This window comes from Balaenoptera ricei, chromosome 16 (genome assembly GCF_028023285.1).
Source record: "Balaenoptera ricei isolate mBalRic1 chromosome 16, mBalRic1.hap2, whole genome shotgun sequence".
NCBI classification, from domain to species: domain Eukaryota; kingdom Metazoa; phylum Chordata; class Mammalia; order Artiodactyla; family Balaenopteridae; genus Balaenoptera; species Balaenoptera ricei.
In genome coordinates this window covers 4770900-4783455 of record NC_082654.1, presented here as the reverse complement: position 1 = coordinate 4783455, position 12556 = coordinate 4770900, and the positions used below count along the sequence as shown (strand labels likewise).

Sequence of the window (12556 nt, the reverse complement as noted above, 5' to 3'; positions counted from 1 at the left end):
ATTGATTTAGGGAGCAATCATTAATAGAAAATAAAATCAATAGCAATTCTTACCTGGAGAGGATACCTTTACGTGGGGAGTTGGATTTTTTCTTTTTTTTTTTTTTTGGCCGTGCTCGGCAGCTTGCGAGATATTAGTTCCCTGACCAGGGCTTGAACCCAGGCCACGGCAGTGAAAGCGCTGAGTCCTAACCACAGGACCACCAGAGAACTTTTATTGTATCCAAGCATCATCCCATGGATTAGTTCCTAATTGTCTTTTCAATGTCACTCCTTTAGCCCAGTGATCAAACTCAGAGTCAGTGAGAGAGACATAACCTGGCATCGTGTGTCTCCTGATATGATGGGGGAAAACCACGTAACCTGAATCTGCACCAATCCTGAGAGCTAACTTCCAGTATAAAGGAAATGCAGGGAATATGGTAATAAGTTAAACATCACCAGAAAACAATCAGACACATCTAGATAGTGGGACTGCTCTTTTCAAAGAGTCAGTGCCTTTAAATATTCAATTTGAGAGGGAGGTAGGGGCTGTTCTAGAATAAAAGAAATGGAAGGCACCTGACAAATACAAGATAGCTCTCGTGGGCACATTGGATTCTGATTTGAAAAGAAAAAGGCTAAAAAGTTATTTAGGGAAAATTGGAGAAATTTTAAGTATGAAGTGTATATTAGATAATATTGAAGAATCACTGCTAATTTGTTAGTTGTGGTTATAATATTGTGGTTACACAGGAGAATGTCTTTTTTTAAAAGATTGATGCATGTTTAAGGGTAAACATAATTATAAGTCAAAAGATTTATAATTTGCATTTAAAGGCTTCAGCAACAAAATACATACCTACACAGAGGTGAAGCAAATACAGCAACAATTTACAAACTTGAATTCAATGTTTGATCATTTTTAGAATAAAAGTTAAAATATATAATATTTAAAACAGTTTAAAAATCAGTAAGATGAGGTCTGTTTAAACATAGTTCAGCACAGCCAGGATTTTCCCTAGTAAAGGACGCTAGAGCGTATTTGGAGAAAACATATTATAATAAAGCCTTTCCTCAGTTTCATGTCAAGAATGTGGATAACATATTTAGGTATGAAAGTGTATTTAACGTGTAGGGAGACAAGCTGTGAACTCAGGATCAGGTCTGGATTCTCCAGACCAATGGATGATCGAATAAGAGAGAAAAAATACCGTTGCATACTATCGGTAAGTACTTAATGCTTATGTGTGTTTGGCATGCATGATCTCATTTAGTCTTCATAATAACTTATGAGCTGGGCACTACTAGCTCCATTTTGCAGAAGGAGAAACTGAGACTTGGAGAGGTTAAGCAGCCTAGCCATTCAGGTGACTGGGACCAGAGCCAAGGTTTGAATCCAAGTCTGTCTGTAGCTAAAGCTCTCACCTTCTACATTTGCCAGCTGAAAAAAGGTTTGGCAGTCGGCACAGTCTGAATGTTGCCTCAATTTTTTTCTCAGTGGTAAGAGTTTGAAGTAACTTTCAGTTATGAACTACCATGGTGTGGTAAGGAAACAGGATATGCATTAACTGAGAAACCTAATACATCAAAGCACTTCATAGGTGGGGGAAAAAATGGAACTCAGAGGTGGAATCATTGACCTAAGTTCCACAGGGTTCAAGCCAAAGTCCGGTTGACACCTGGGCCTGAGCTCTTGGTCACAGTGACTCTTGACCTGACCCCTTCTAGAGTAAGAAACCAGAAATCCATAGCTAATTCCAGAACTTGGGACATTATTTGGCAGAGAAGAACTGCAAAAGTCAAGGCCAGTTTTTGTTGATGTTGTAACTGATCCATTCAAAAACCAAAAACCCCTTGAGTTCTCTCCAATTTTGAATGTTTAAAAAAGTTAACTAGACCCCACCAATCAGCCTTGACCAACAGTGGTTGTGCCTTACTTGGAGTTCCACACAGGGGATGGTGAGAAGTAAGGGCACAGGGGCAGGGCCTTTCTTGGGGGAGGCACAACCCCCATGAGAAGTGGGAACCTCCTTATGACCACAAAGGTGGGGTTACTGAACTGGGGTGACACGGCCCTGTTTGGTTTGGTGGTTGTGTTTTTAAGTTTTCTATTGCTGTGTGACAAATTACCACAAACTTAGCAGCTTAAAACAAAACCCACTTATTAGCTCACATTCTGTAGGTCAGATATCCAGCAAGGCAGGGCTAGGTTCTCTGCTCAGGCTAAAATCAAGGAGTTGGCTGCTGCATCTGGACCTTGGTCCTCTTCCAAGGTCATTCCTGCTATTGACAGAATTCAGTTCCTTGTGGTTGTAGGACTGAAGTTCCTGCTTCCTCGATGGCTGTGGGGGGTAGAGAATGCTCTCATCTGCTAGAGGCTGCTCTCTGTGCTCATGTGTGGAAGACAATGAATTCAGTACATGTTGAGTTGGAGAGGAAGACATCCAAATGGATGATAAAAATGACCAAATCATTAGTTAATGCAGAAGTTTTCAATCAGGAGTGATTTGGCCCTGCAGGGAACGGTTGGCAATGTTTTAGACATCTTTGGTGTCACAGCAGAGGGGTACTGCCAGCATCTAGCAGGTAGAGGCCAGAGATACTGCTAAACGCTCTACAGTGCACAGGACAGCACAGAATTATCCAGCCCAATATGCCAATAGTGAAGAGGTTGAGAAACCGGGAGTTTATGGTCAGTAGTTAAAGCCACAGGACTGAGGAGAGGGCCTGGAACAGAGCTCTGAGTGGAGGGCAGGCCAAGCCAGAGCCTGAGAAGGAGCCAGAGAAGAGGAGGTAAACCAAAGGACGGAGTTCAAAAGCAGGTAGAAAAAGGGGTGTTGATTCTCAAATGTGTCAGGAGCTGCTGAGAGTCAAGCAAAAGGAGTGACAGTGACCATTGGACTTAGGGTGACAGAGGCCACTAGAGACTATGCCTGAGCAGGTTCAGTGGAGCCGTGGGGGTGGACGCCCGTCTGGGCTGCACAGGTGTGTTCTCCAGACAGAAGGACGCACCAACAGCCAACAGAGGCAACCCTTCCAGACACGGGGCTGCTGAAGAGAAGCAAAGAGAGAGACTGACGTGATGAAGAAAGGACACCTCTCCCACGGTGACCAGAGGAAGGAAGACAGCTGTGGTGTGCTTGGAAGTTTGATGGAGGAAGGTTGGGGAGACCTACCCACAAAGTAGGCAGTGGGTCAGGTTTGAGAAGGAGAAGCAATGGGTCAGATGTTTGAGGGAGGGGACCAGTTCTGTTTAGGACTCCTGGGCAGGGCCAGGGACCCAGGGGAAGCTGGGGACTCTAAAGGCATAGCCTTTTCCCTCCTTATGTCTTCACCTGAGGTTTTTTGTTTGTTTGTTTGTTTGTTTTGGTGGGAGGGGGGGTGGTTTGTTTTTTCCTCTTGGAAAATTCTCATCAGAGTTCCATCCAAGACTGACTCAAATGTTAAAACATTTTTCCCCCAAATGACTGTGCTCCATCGCTTGATACTCATTTTATGAGTCCAATCTGTTGAAAAATGAGGAAATTATTACAGTAGAGACGGAAGGTGCACACTGGGCTCGGAAAGCAAGGAAAGGTGATTAAAATATGGGCATTCCTGCACAGCACAAGTTGTAATGACTTCTGTAAGGTGAAACTGAGGGAAATTTCACGGAGGTTCATCTGATTTTCTTAGAAGTCCTGAAACTCACAAGTAGTAAAGAGTTACAATATCAACAGGAAGAAAGGCTGTTAAAATTAAAAGGAATTTGGAAAGGACTATCAACTGTTTTTATTCTTTCACATTACAAGAGAAGACCCAGGCTGTTCTTTAGAATTCAGTATCTTTGATTGTATTATGATGCAGTACAGATAACTGCAGACAAAATTGATTCTTCCTCCGTATCACTGTGTCACTCCTCCAAGACAAGTGTTTCCTACATTTGAAGCCTTGGGCACTCAAATCCCCCACAAGGAGCAGCAGGTTTCTTCCAGGGGCCTCTGCAGGTCACACAGCAGCTGCTGGAACAAAGGGAAGGCGGGGCCTGGTCTTTGTGGATTCAGGCCTGGCTGGTAAGTCCGCCCACCCGGCTGTGTCTCCCATCACACTCTTTCTCCATCACCCCCATAGTTCGGGTTAAGGCAGAGCTGCGTGGCTTCTGTGATGTCCCATCCTCATGAAGGGTGGTTTCTGGAAAGCTGCCCCCTAACCAGCAGCCATTTCAAAGTGTCAGGTGTGGAAAACTGCTGACTCTCAGCAAACTAAGTATGGCTACTATAGAGGGGTGGGGAGGGGAGGGGAGGGGGTGTGTGCAGGGTTGATACCCAGTTTGCTGGTAATGAACCCATCCAAGTCATGCCTGCAATCGTATTTGCTGATGGAAAGACACTGTCTTTAAGACGCAGTCACCAAAAAGCTTGTCGTATCTACAGAGATAGTGTGTGTTTAAAATTGTGAGGATGTACTGAAAATCTCTAAACTGACAGGCCAATGGTTCTGGCTGCTGTTTTGTTTTGTTTTTTAACATCTTTATTGGAGTATAATTGCTTTACAATGGTGTGTTAGTTTCTGCTGTATAACAAAGTGAATCAGCTATACATACACCTACATCCCCATATCTCCTCCCTCTTGCGTCTCCCTCCCACCCTGCCTATCCCACCCCTCTAGGTGGACACGATGGCTGCTGTTTTTTGACAGAAGCAAGAAAAATCAGGGGCGTACTTCCCATCCCAAGTACTACTGTCCCCCTTCCCCCCAGAACTATCCCTGCAGTGATGGGGGCGGGGGGGGGGTAGTTCTGAAAGGTACTGGGATCCTCACAACCCACAAGCCTTTGACATCAATTGGAAATCTTTGGGAAGAGGGAGAGGGGAGGGCCGGTACAGGCCGGCTGAGAAGCTGACTTCGATGAACCAGTTCTGGCGGTTTCTTTCCTGACGTCGTCTGAGAGACCAGGGTCCCTGGTCTCTACACTCTCAGAGCGCAAACAAACCCCCAGAACTGCCTAGAGTTCGGAGACCACTTCCCAGGGGGCTGTTACTTCTAAGAGGAGAGGCCCACGTGGCAATAGAGGGACTCTCCCTTCTGCTACTTGTTAAATAGTTCCACACATTGGTTGTTTTATATGAAATTCGAAATCACAACCTGAGAGGCCTAAAACCACACGGAGATTCACGGCTGACTCCAGCTGGGCCGCTTATTTCCAGAGCCCGGGTCTTGCACTCCGTCTAATCTTTAGCCCCACCCACGCGCCTCCCCCTGCCCCCTCCCCACCTCCAGAAGTGCGGGGAGGGGGCGGCGTGGGACAGGTGGGTTGGAACGTTTGATTTCTAAATGAATTGGATGTAGTGGCTTTGACCCTGCACAGCCCCGGGATGCTGGGAAGGTCCCAGGGCGAAACCGATTTCTACCAGAAGGGTGCTAACCCCGCGGGCGCTGAACGTCGGGGGCCCGTCTCCTCATCTCTGAACCTTGATCACCGCTTCTCCGCGCGAGGGCGAGGGGCCCCAGCTCGGAGTCCGGGAGGCGGCGCGGCTCTTCCCTGCTCCGCGCATGAGCCTCGGGCGCGGCCCGCAGCCGGGGGCGCCAGGGCCCGCCGGGTGGTGGCGGGCGCACCGCAGGGACGTCCCTGTTTTCACGGCGTCCAGGGAAACCCCGCAGAGGGTTTTGCCACCCACCGCGCCTTGTGCCCGAGGCCACTGCGCGGACTGGGCAGGCGGGGTCTCGGGCTCCCTGGATGACTGGGGCGTCCCGAGTTTCCAGCGTCTCCGCGCTTACAGGGGTCCGGTCTGCCTTCGAGCTCATCGCGGGGGCTCCCGACGACTCCAGCGCCACCGTCCGCATCCGGCCAGGCCCTGCCCGGGCCCCTCGCCCTCTCCGCCGCGCACACTGGCCCTTCGCTGCTCACTCGGTGTCCCGAAAGACACAGCGAGTCCCCGGTGGCCGAGCCAGGGGGCCTCGCGCTGGACGGCGATCCCGCTCCGAAATCTTGGGGGCCTGCGCGAGACGCGGTACCTGCCGCAGGGTGCAGAGCAGCCAGGGCTGCGGGGCCCTGAAGGCCTGACGAGGCCGGGATCGGCGACATCCCCGGGGACCCAGGGTGACAGTGGCAAAGATTCTGGCTCGAGATGGCGCAGACAGCACAGGGTCTGGGAATTACTGGAGCGGCTCGTCCGGAGCGCCTCGGGACCTGGGCGGGGCGGAAAGCTGACCCCTGGGCGGGGATGGAGACATCACTCCTCCAAAACTGTCGGGGAGGGGGCTCGCCGCCGACACTCACCTGGGGCTCCGGCCCCGACGGCATTTAAAGGGCGGAGGGCGGGGCCCGGCGGGCCGCACTGGGAGCTGCTGGCGGCCGCGCTGGATGGGGCGCCCATGAGCTTCGGCTCGGAGCCGCCCGCCCAGGCCCGGGAGCGGCTGGCCATGGCCGCGTACCGCGACGGCTCGGGGCCCTGCCCGGCCCCGCACGGCCAGGCCCGGGCGGCCGCGCACCCCGCGGGCTACGCGCGTGGAGACCTGGGCGCGGCGGGCGGAGGTGGCCCGCGCCTGTGGCTGAACGCGCCCGCTCTCAGCTCCGCGCCCTACGCGCCGGGCCCCGCGCCCGCGTCCCCCTACGGGGCCCCTGGCCCGCTCCTCGGGGCCCCGGGCGGCCTGGCGGGCGCCGACCTCGCGTGGCTGAGCCTGTCCGGCCAACAGGAGCTGCTGCGGCTGGTGCGGCCGCCCTACTCGTACTCGGCGCTCATCGCCATGGCCATTGAGAGCGCGCCGCTGCGGAGGCTGACGCTCAGCCAGATCTACCAGTACGTGGCCGGCAACTTCCCCTTCTACCAGCGCAGCAAGGCGGGCTGGCAGAACTCCATCCGCCACAACCTGTCGCTCAACGACTGCTTCCAGAAGGTACCCCGCGACGAGGACGACCCAGGTAACAGAAGCGCGCCGCCTCGCCCCGTCCAGGACTCCGCGGATTCCCGCAGCTGGCCTGCTGGCGCTCTAGGGACGGGGCGGCCTTGGACAACCCGGTCCTCTTTGCACAGCTGAGGGTGCCGAGGCGGGAGGAGGGTGGGGAGGAGACACGTACTTGGCCGCAGACGGCTCGAGGACGCCAGCAGAGCCCGCGGCCCTGACTTGAGGTCTAGGGCAACAGGAGTCTCTAATTCTCGCGCGCTCCCGCTAAGGAAGAAGCAGGAGAGCTAGCCTGCCGGGGGACCTTTGGAGTGACTTCTCTGGGCTTGTGTCCTTTGCTGTAAAATGGGAAAGACGGTGGGCACCCGGAAGATTAAGACAAATCAGATGCCGCTTCGGGAAGCCTTGGAGCCTGCAGAGAGGCCTGGCATGGTGGGCTCCACTCCACTGGCAAAGCGAGTGCCAGAGGAGAGCCGGTTCGGCTCTGCACCTCATAAGTCTCTCTGGCCTTGACTTTAAAGAGGCTCTGTATTTCCTGGGGGTCGCCCTTCCCTGGTCTTTTTGGGATGCCCACATTCTTCCCAGTCTGACTGTGGAGGCCTGATCCGGTACAAAGTGCCCCCTCAAGATTTGGGGTGGGCGTGAGGGCTCACGGAGGGGCCGGTGGGGGGATCTCCGTGAAGCTGACCTCCATTTCTCACGTTCTCACATCACCTCGGTCAAATCCTGGATTGTCTGATCTGGGCCCTTTCTTCTTCCGCAGGTAAAGGCAATTACTGGACCCTGGACCCAAACTGCGAGAAGATGTTCGACAACGGGAACTTCCGACGGAAGAGGAAGAGAAGGGGGGAGGCGAGCGCGGCTGCACCCTCGGGTGCCCGGAGCCCGGGAGGAGCCAAGGCGCCCGAGCTGGAGCCCCTGGGCGCCGCCTCCCCGGACCTGCGGCTCTCGTCGTCGCCTCCCGCGCCCGAGGCGGCCGCCTGCTTCTCCAGTTTCGCCTCGGCCATGGGCGCCCTGGCTGGAGGCCTCGGCACCTTTCCCGGGGGCCTGGCGGGCGACTTTTCTTTCGGGAGATCCACGACGGTCACTGCCCACGGTCAGGCCCCCGGCCCCGCGCTCGGCTTCGCCGCTGGCCATCAGACGGCGGCCACCGGCTTCCGCGTCGGTCACTTCGTCTACAGTCGGGAAGGGACCGAAGTTTGAAGGGAGGCCGGGGATTGTCCCGCGTGCGGTGTCCACAGGCGATGAGCTCAGCCCCACGTGTTCGCTCCGCAGGGGTCCGGGCAGCGCAGGGAGCGCAGGGTCCCGGGTCGGGATGCAGGGGACCGAGCCGGCCTGTCGTGCACCCCTCACCCAGGCGACCATCCAGGTGGGGCGAGCGGGCGCTCCCCACTCCCCTGTGCTTCCAGTTGACCTGGACCTCGAACCCACGCTCCCAGGGGGTTCCGCCTTAAAGGGGCCACAGGCTGGCGCTCACCCCAGCTTTTCTGAGGGAAACCTGGCGCACCCCAAAGAGCCTTCTTATACGTGCTAGTGGGGATGCCCGGACCCTTGTGGGGCGGGTTTTCTCCTCCGCCCCAGCCTGGCTCACCCGGCGCACAGGGCCTTTCCTTGGCGCTCCAGGGAGGCCCGAGGGTTCCGGAGCAGCCCCGGGGGGCCGGGCGGCTTCCCCCCACCGTCGGAGGGAGTGTGCAGCCAGCGAGGGGCACCTGGGACGGTGGGGACCGGACGCGCGTTCGAGGGACTTCCTGAGGGCTGGATGCGAGGAGGGCGGCGGATGCGCGGCCCTGGGGACACCAGCTCCTCACCTGCCACTCAGCGCCTGCCTCCCTGACCCTGTCGTAGCAGCAGGCGCCTCCGGGGGCCACCAGAGCCGCGCCGAGCGCGCTGGAGTCTCAGGGTGGGTTTAGGTTTGCCACCCAGCCACACTCACACGCCGGAGAAACCACTCTTGTTTTCCTCTCCCGTCGTACCCCTCATCCCCCCCAAGTTGGTCCCCAGAGTCCCCACTCCTTGCGCGGAGCGGCTGCCTTCTGTGCAAATGTAAACCCCCCTCCCCAATTTGTATGACTTTTACCCAGAAGGTTATCTTTGGAGCCAACAGCCATTGGGAGGAAAAATTTTGGCTTCGGGACCTCCCCGAGCTTCTGGCGGCCGGGGACCGGGATCATTTGGTTCCTCCTGGAGCGGCTGTCGCCCCGCACCAACCTTCCCTGCGCTGGGGGCGCGCAGGGAGGCGTCTTCCCCGGGGGAGAGCAGGGAGAGGACCCTGCGAACTTGGAGGAGGGCAGGGGATTTGGCGAGCCCAGCGGAGCAGGTGCCTCCAGGGCGCGAGTTTTAGAGGAAGCGGAAGGGCTTCGGGCAGGGCTAGAACAAGCCAAGAGTCGCGGTGAATTTGGAGCCTGGGTCGTGAGGCACAAAGTTGCAGGCCGGTCAGCATCGCCTCTCTCTGCTGCCAGGCTGTGGGAAGGCGAGCAGCGTCCTAGCTCTGTTGTGATACTATGTTGCCCAGCCAAACTTAACAACCAACCCAAAACCTTTTGGGGGGAAACACTCCCCAAGTGTAATACAATTTAAGAAAACCAGAAAAAGAAAATCATCACCTTACGAAAAGAAAGAATATTTTCTCAGGCCCATTTAATAAACGACAAATGCTAAAAAATAAACACCAACATACTGTAACTTGAATCCACTTGCTGTTCTATACATGTGAAGAATCCACCACTATTTCCAACATTTTCAGTTTAGACTCTGCATCTGCAGGAAACTTGGAGTAAAGGAATTTTTAAAAATAAGTTTGACAACATTGGGAAAGTACAATGGACACTTTTACAATTAATAGAGCTTTCAGAAAATTGGCCGATAAATATGTATATAAACATTGTGTCTCATAGCTGCATGACTGCTAGAAATTGGTACGAAGCTGCTTTTTTTAATCTTCCAACAATGGTTTTTCTGACAAAATAGAGGGGGAAAAAGTTTCAAAAAGATCTTTCAACTTTTAGTTTGTTTGACTAAAAATCAATTTTTGATGTTTAAAAATGGTTCATCCATTCATACTTTATATCATTAATTGGTAATGGTATAACCAAATAGATGGAATCTTCATGAGAAAAGTAGAGTTTAAAGTAATTCTGGCAGTGCAGGGTATTTGGAAATCAGAAACCATCCCTTCTCCGTGACAGTCTATATGTGTCTGGATGTATTTTTATAATGGAGGGGCAGGGACGGGGAGAGACCAAAATGCAGTTTCTGGGCCCTGGGGCAGTCAGCTTCAGAACCACTTTGCATTATCCCAAAGATATATTTTCCCAGAGGAAAGAAACTGCTGAAATCAAAATAAGCAAAAAGAACAAAGAAGCCTGTTACCGGTTTATAATTAAATATCTTCTTTGGGCCAGGACTCAGCGAATCTGACCTTAGTTTCTAGAGCAGCCTGCACATGAGCAACTGAAGGACCAGCTCCTTTTGGTCAGATGGAGGAACTGCTGCCAGGAGGCCAGAAGAATCCTCTCCCCAGGGCTCAGGGTCCCATCTCCACCCCTCTGTCTTTTTGGTCTTTGAAATAGCAAAATGTTGTGCTTTTGCATATCAAGGGTAGGTGCTGTAAGCTATGGCTTTTCTCTTGAGGAAAATTCCAAGTTGTTTTAAAACTAACTGCAAACCTTTACAAAAGGAGTGCCTTGGTAAGATGTTATAAGCACACGATGGAGTGTCACTGAAGTTCTCAACTCTTCATTTGAATCAACATTTCAGTGGCACTGAATAGTTTCAAGTATAGAAATGATGTGTTTCCAACTTCAGAGGAGAAAGACAGAATTGTCAGGATACCAGGTTTTTAGGAATTTTTTCCATTGCCAAATAATAGTGGAAATTTTCAGGTCACTGAAAAACCAAAGAGCATAAAAATAAAGTAAATTATGATATTACCTCCCCTGGAAACAGTCATGGGGTGAAGAGGTGCCCCAGGCAAAGAAGAACCATTTGTGATGAAAACCCAAATATTTGTTAAAAGTATTTTTTAAAAGGTAATAACTAGAGTTTTAAAAAGTGAGCACTGGATTTCAAGGTAGGAATTCACATATGGATTCAACATTGAGTGTGTCCACCTATGATGAACGCAAGTTTTGCATTTTGGCGATGCCACCTTGGGCTATTCATGTTCAACTTTTAATCTTTAATTTCCTGAGTGTATCCATTGTAATCAAGTGGCATTTTTTTATTCAGGGAAATAACCTTACGGTAATTATTGTTAACTCTTCAGTGAAACAAGAGACTGAAGCTCATTGTGATTTTGCAGATAGAAAAGCTGAGTCAAAGGGTTAAGCGATCTCCAGAAGCTCATCTAATGAGAACTAAAAGGGCTCCTGATAGACACGCAACCTTGCTATGGCTCACACTCAGAAATGCATCTTCACGTGTACATATCCGTTTGCTCACGTGTGCGTGCACGCAAACACACACACACACACACACACACATCATTGAGCCATGTCTTGACCAGGATCCTCAAGAAAAAAGCCATAGATGACCGCACAAACCCATGATACTCAAAGGCATAGTATATTCAAACAATACTGTGAGAATATCACATTTGCTGACTTCCCTGGTGGCTCAGTGGTTAAGAATCTGCCTGCCAATGCAGGGGACCCTGATTCCAGCCCTGGTCTGGGAAGATCCCACATGCCGCAGAACAGCTAAGCCCGTGCACCACAACTACTGAGCCTGCGCTCTAGAGCCCACGAGCCACAACTACTGAAGCCCGCAGGCCACAACTACTGAAGCCCGTGTGCCTAGAGCCCGTGCTCCGCAACAAGAGAAGCCACCGCAATGAGAGGCCCGCACACCACAACGAAGAGTAGCCCCTGCTCACTGCAACTAGAGAAAGCCCGCGAGCAGCAACAAAGACTCAAAGCAGCCAAAAAAAAAAAAAAAAGAGTATCACATTTGCATTCAGGATTTGACTTCAGATGGAGAGGAACATGTGCAACCATCATAGAATGTAGTAGGGGTGGAGTCACACATCCTAATAAAATGCGATGTGTTCAGTAAATCTTTCGAGTGTCAACTCTGTACCTGGCTTTGTGTTAAGCCCGGCAGTGAATACCCTGGGCCGTTGCTGCCCTCCCAAAGCCTCCTTCCAGTGGGAGAGGCAGAGATCAAGGAGCAGTTACAGGCTGGACCGTGGCTATTTGGTTCCAAAACAATGACTTTATGATCAAGTCCTTAAGCCATCTCATTTGTAAACACAAAATTACCTCATTGCTGTGTTTCCTACACTCCGAAAACTCGGAAGTGTTTGTTTGCTTTCTCAGCTTTGTAACTTCATTGTGATTTAGGCCAGGAGTTGAACACTGCCCTGGCCTGGAACAAGTGTGATCTGCTCGCTTCTCCACAGCGTCATTTAGGAACTTTAACATAAAGCCTGTCCTCTTATTAGAAGATCTATTAACTGATGGTCACAAGAGATGGTGACTCATGGGACTAGAGCTGGCCTTTCCCCAAGGTTCCTGGGCATGGATTCCTTTGGTGCATCCCTGCATCCATTTGTTGAAGTTTTGGGAACTCTTTCTCTTTTAATCTAATGTAAAATTTGCTAAATAACATTCCTCAAGGCTACTTGCCCAGCACCTGCAGTAAACTGACTACTCTCTTTGGTAAGCTCCCATCAGGGACTGGACACAAAGAATGTG

The 12556-nt window shown here is 51.9% G+C and overlaps 1 protein-coding gene across 1 annotated transcript; it reads left to right on the top strand.

The window, feature by feature from the left end:
* Positions 1–6383: 6383 nt before the first annotated feature.
* Positions 6384–8066, top strand: FOXI2 (forkhead box I2). The gene is made up of 2 exons (XM_059900243.1): positions 6384–6882; positions 7627–8066. Exons 1-2 carry the CDS (start codon positions 6384–6386, stop codon positions 8064–8066), a joined length of 939 nt encoding a protein of 312 aa, XP_059756226.1.
* Positions 8067–12556: the final 4490 nt, after the last annotated feature.

What these genes read in the sequence shown, in the direction of transcription:
- FOXI2 (XM_059900243.1), top strand. Translation starts at nt 6,384, where the DNA reads ATGGCCGCGTACCGCGACGGCTCGGGGCCCTGCCCGGCCCCGCACGGC. An exon ending in CCGCGACGAGGACGACCCAG is followed by an intron (nt 6,883 to 7,626) that starts GTAACAGAAGCG and finishes CTTCTTCCGCAG; the next exon opens with GTAAAGGCAATTACTGGACC.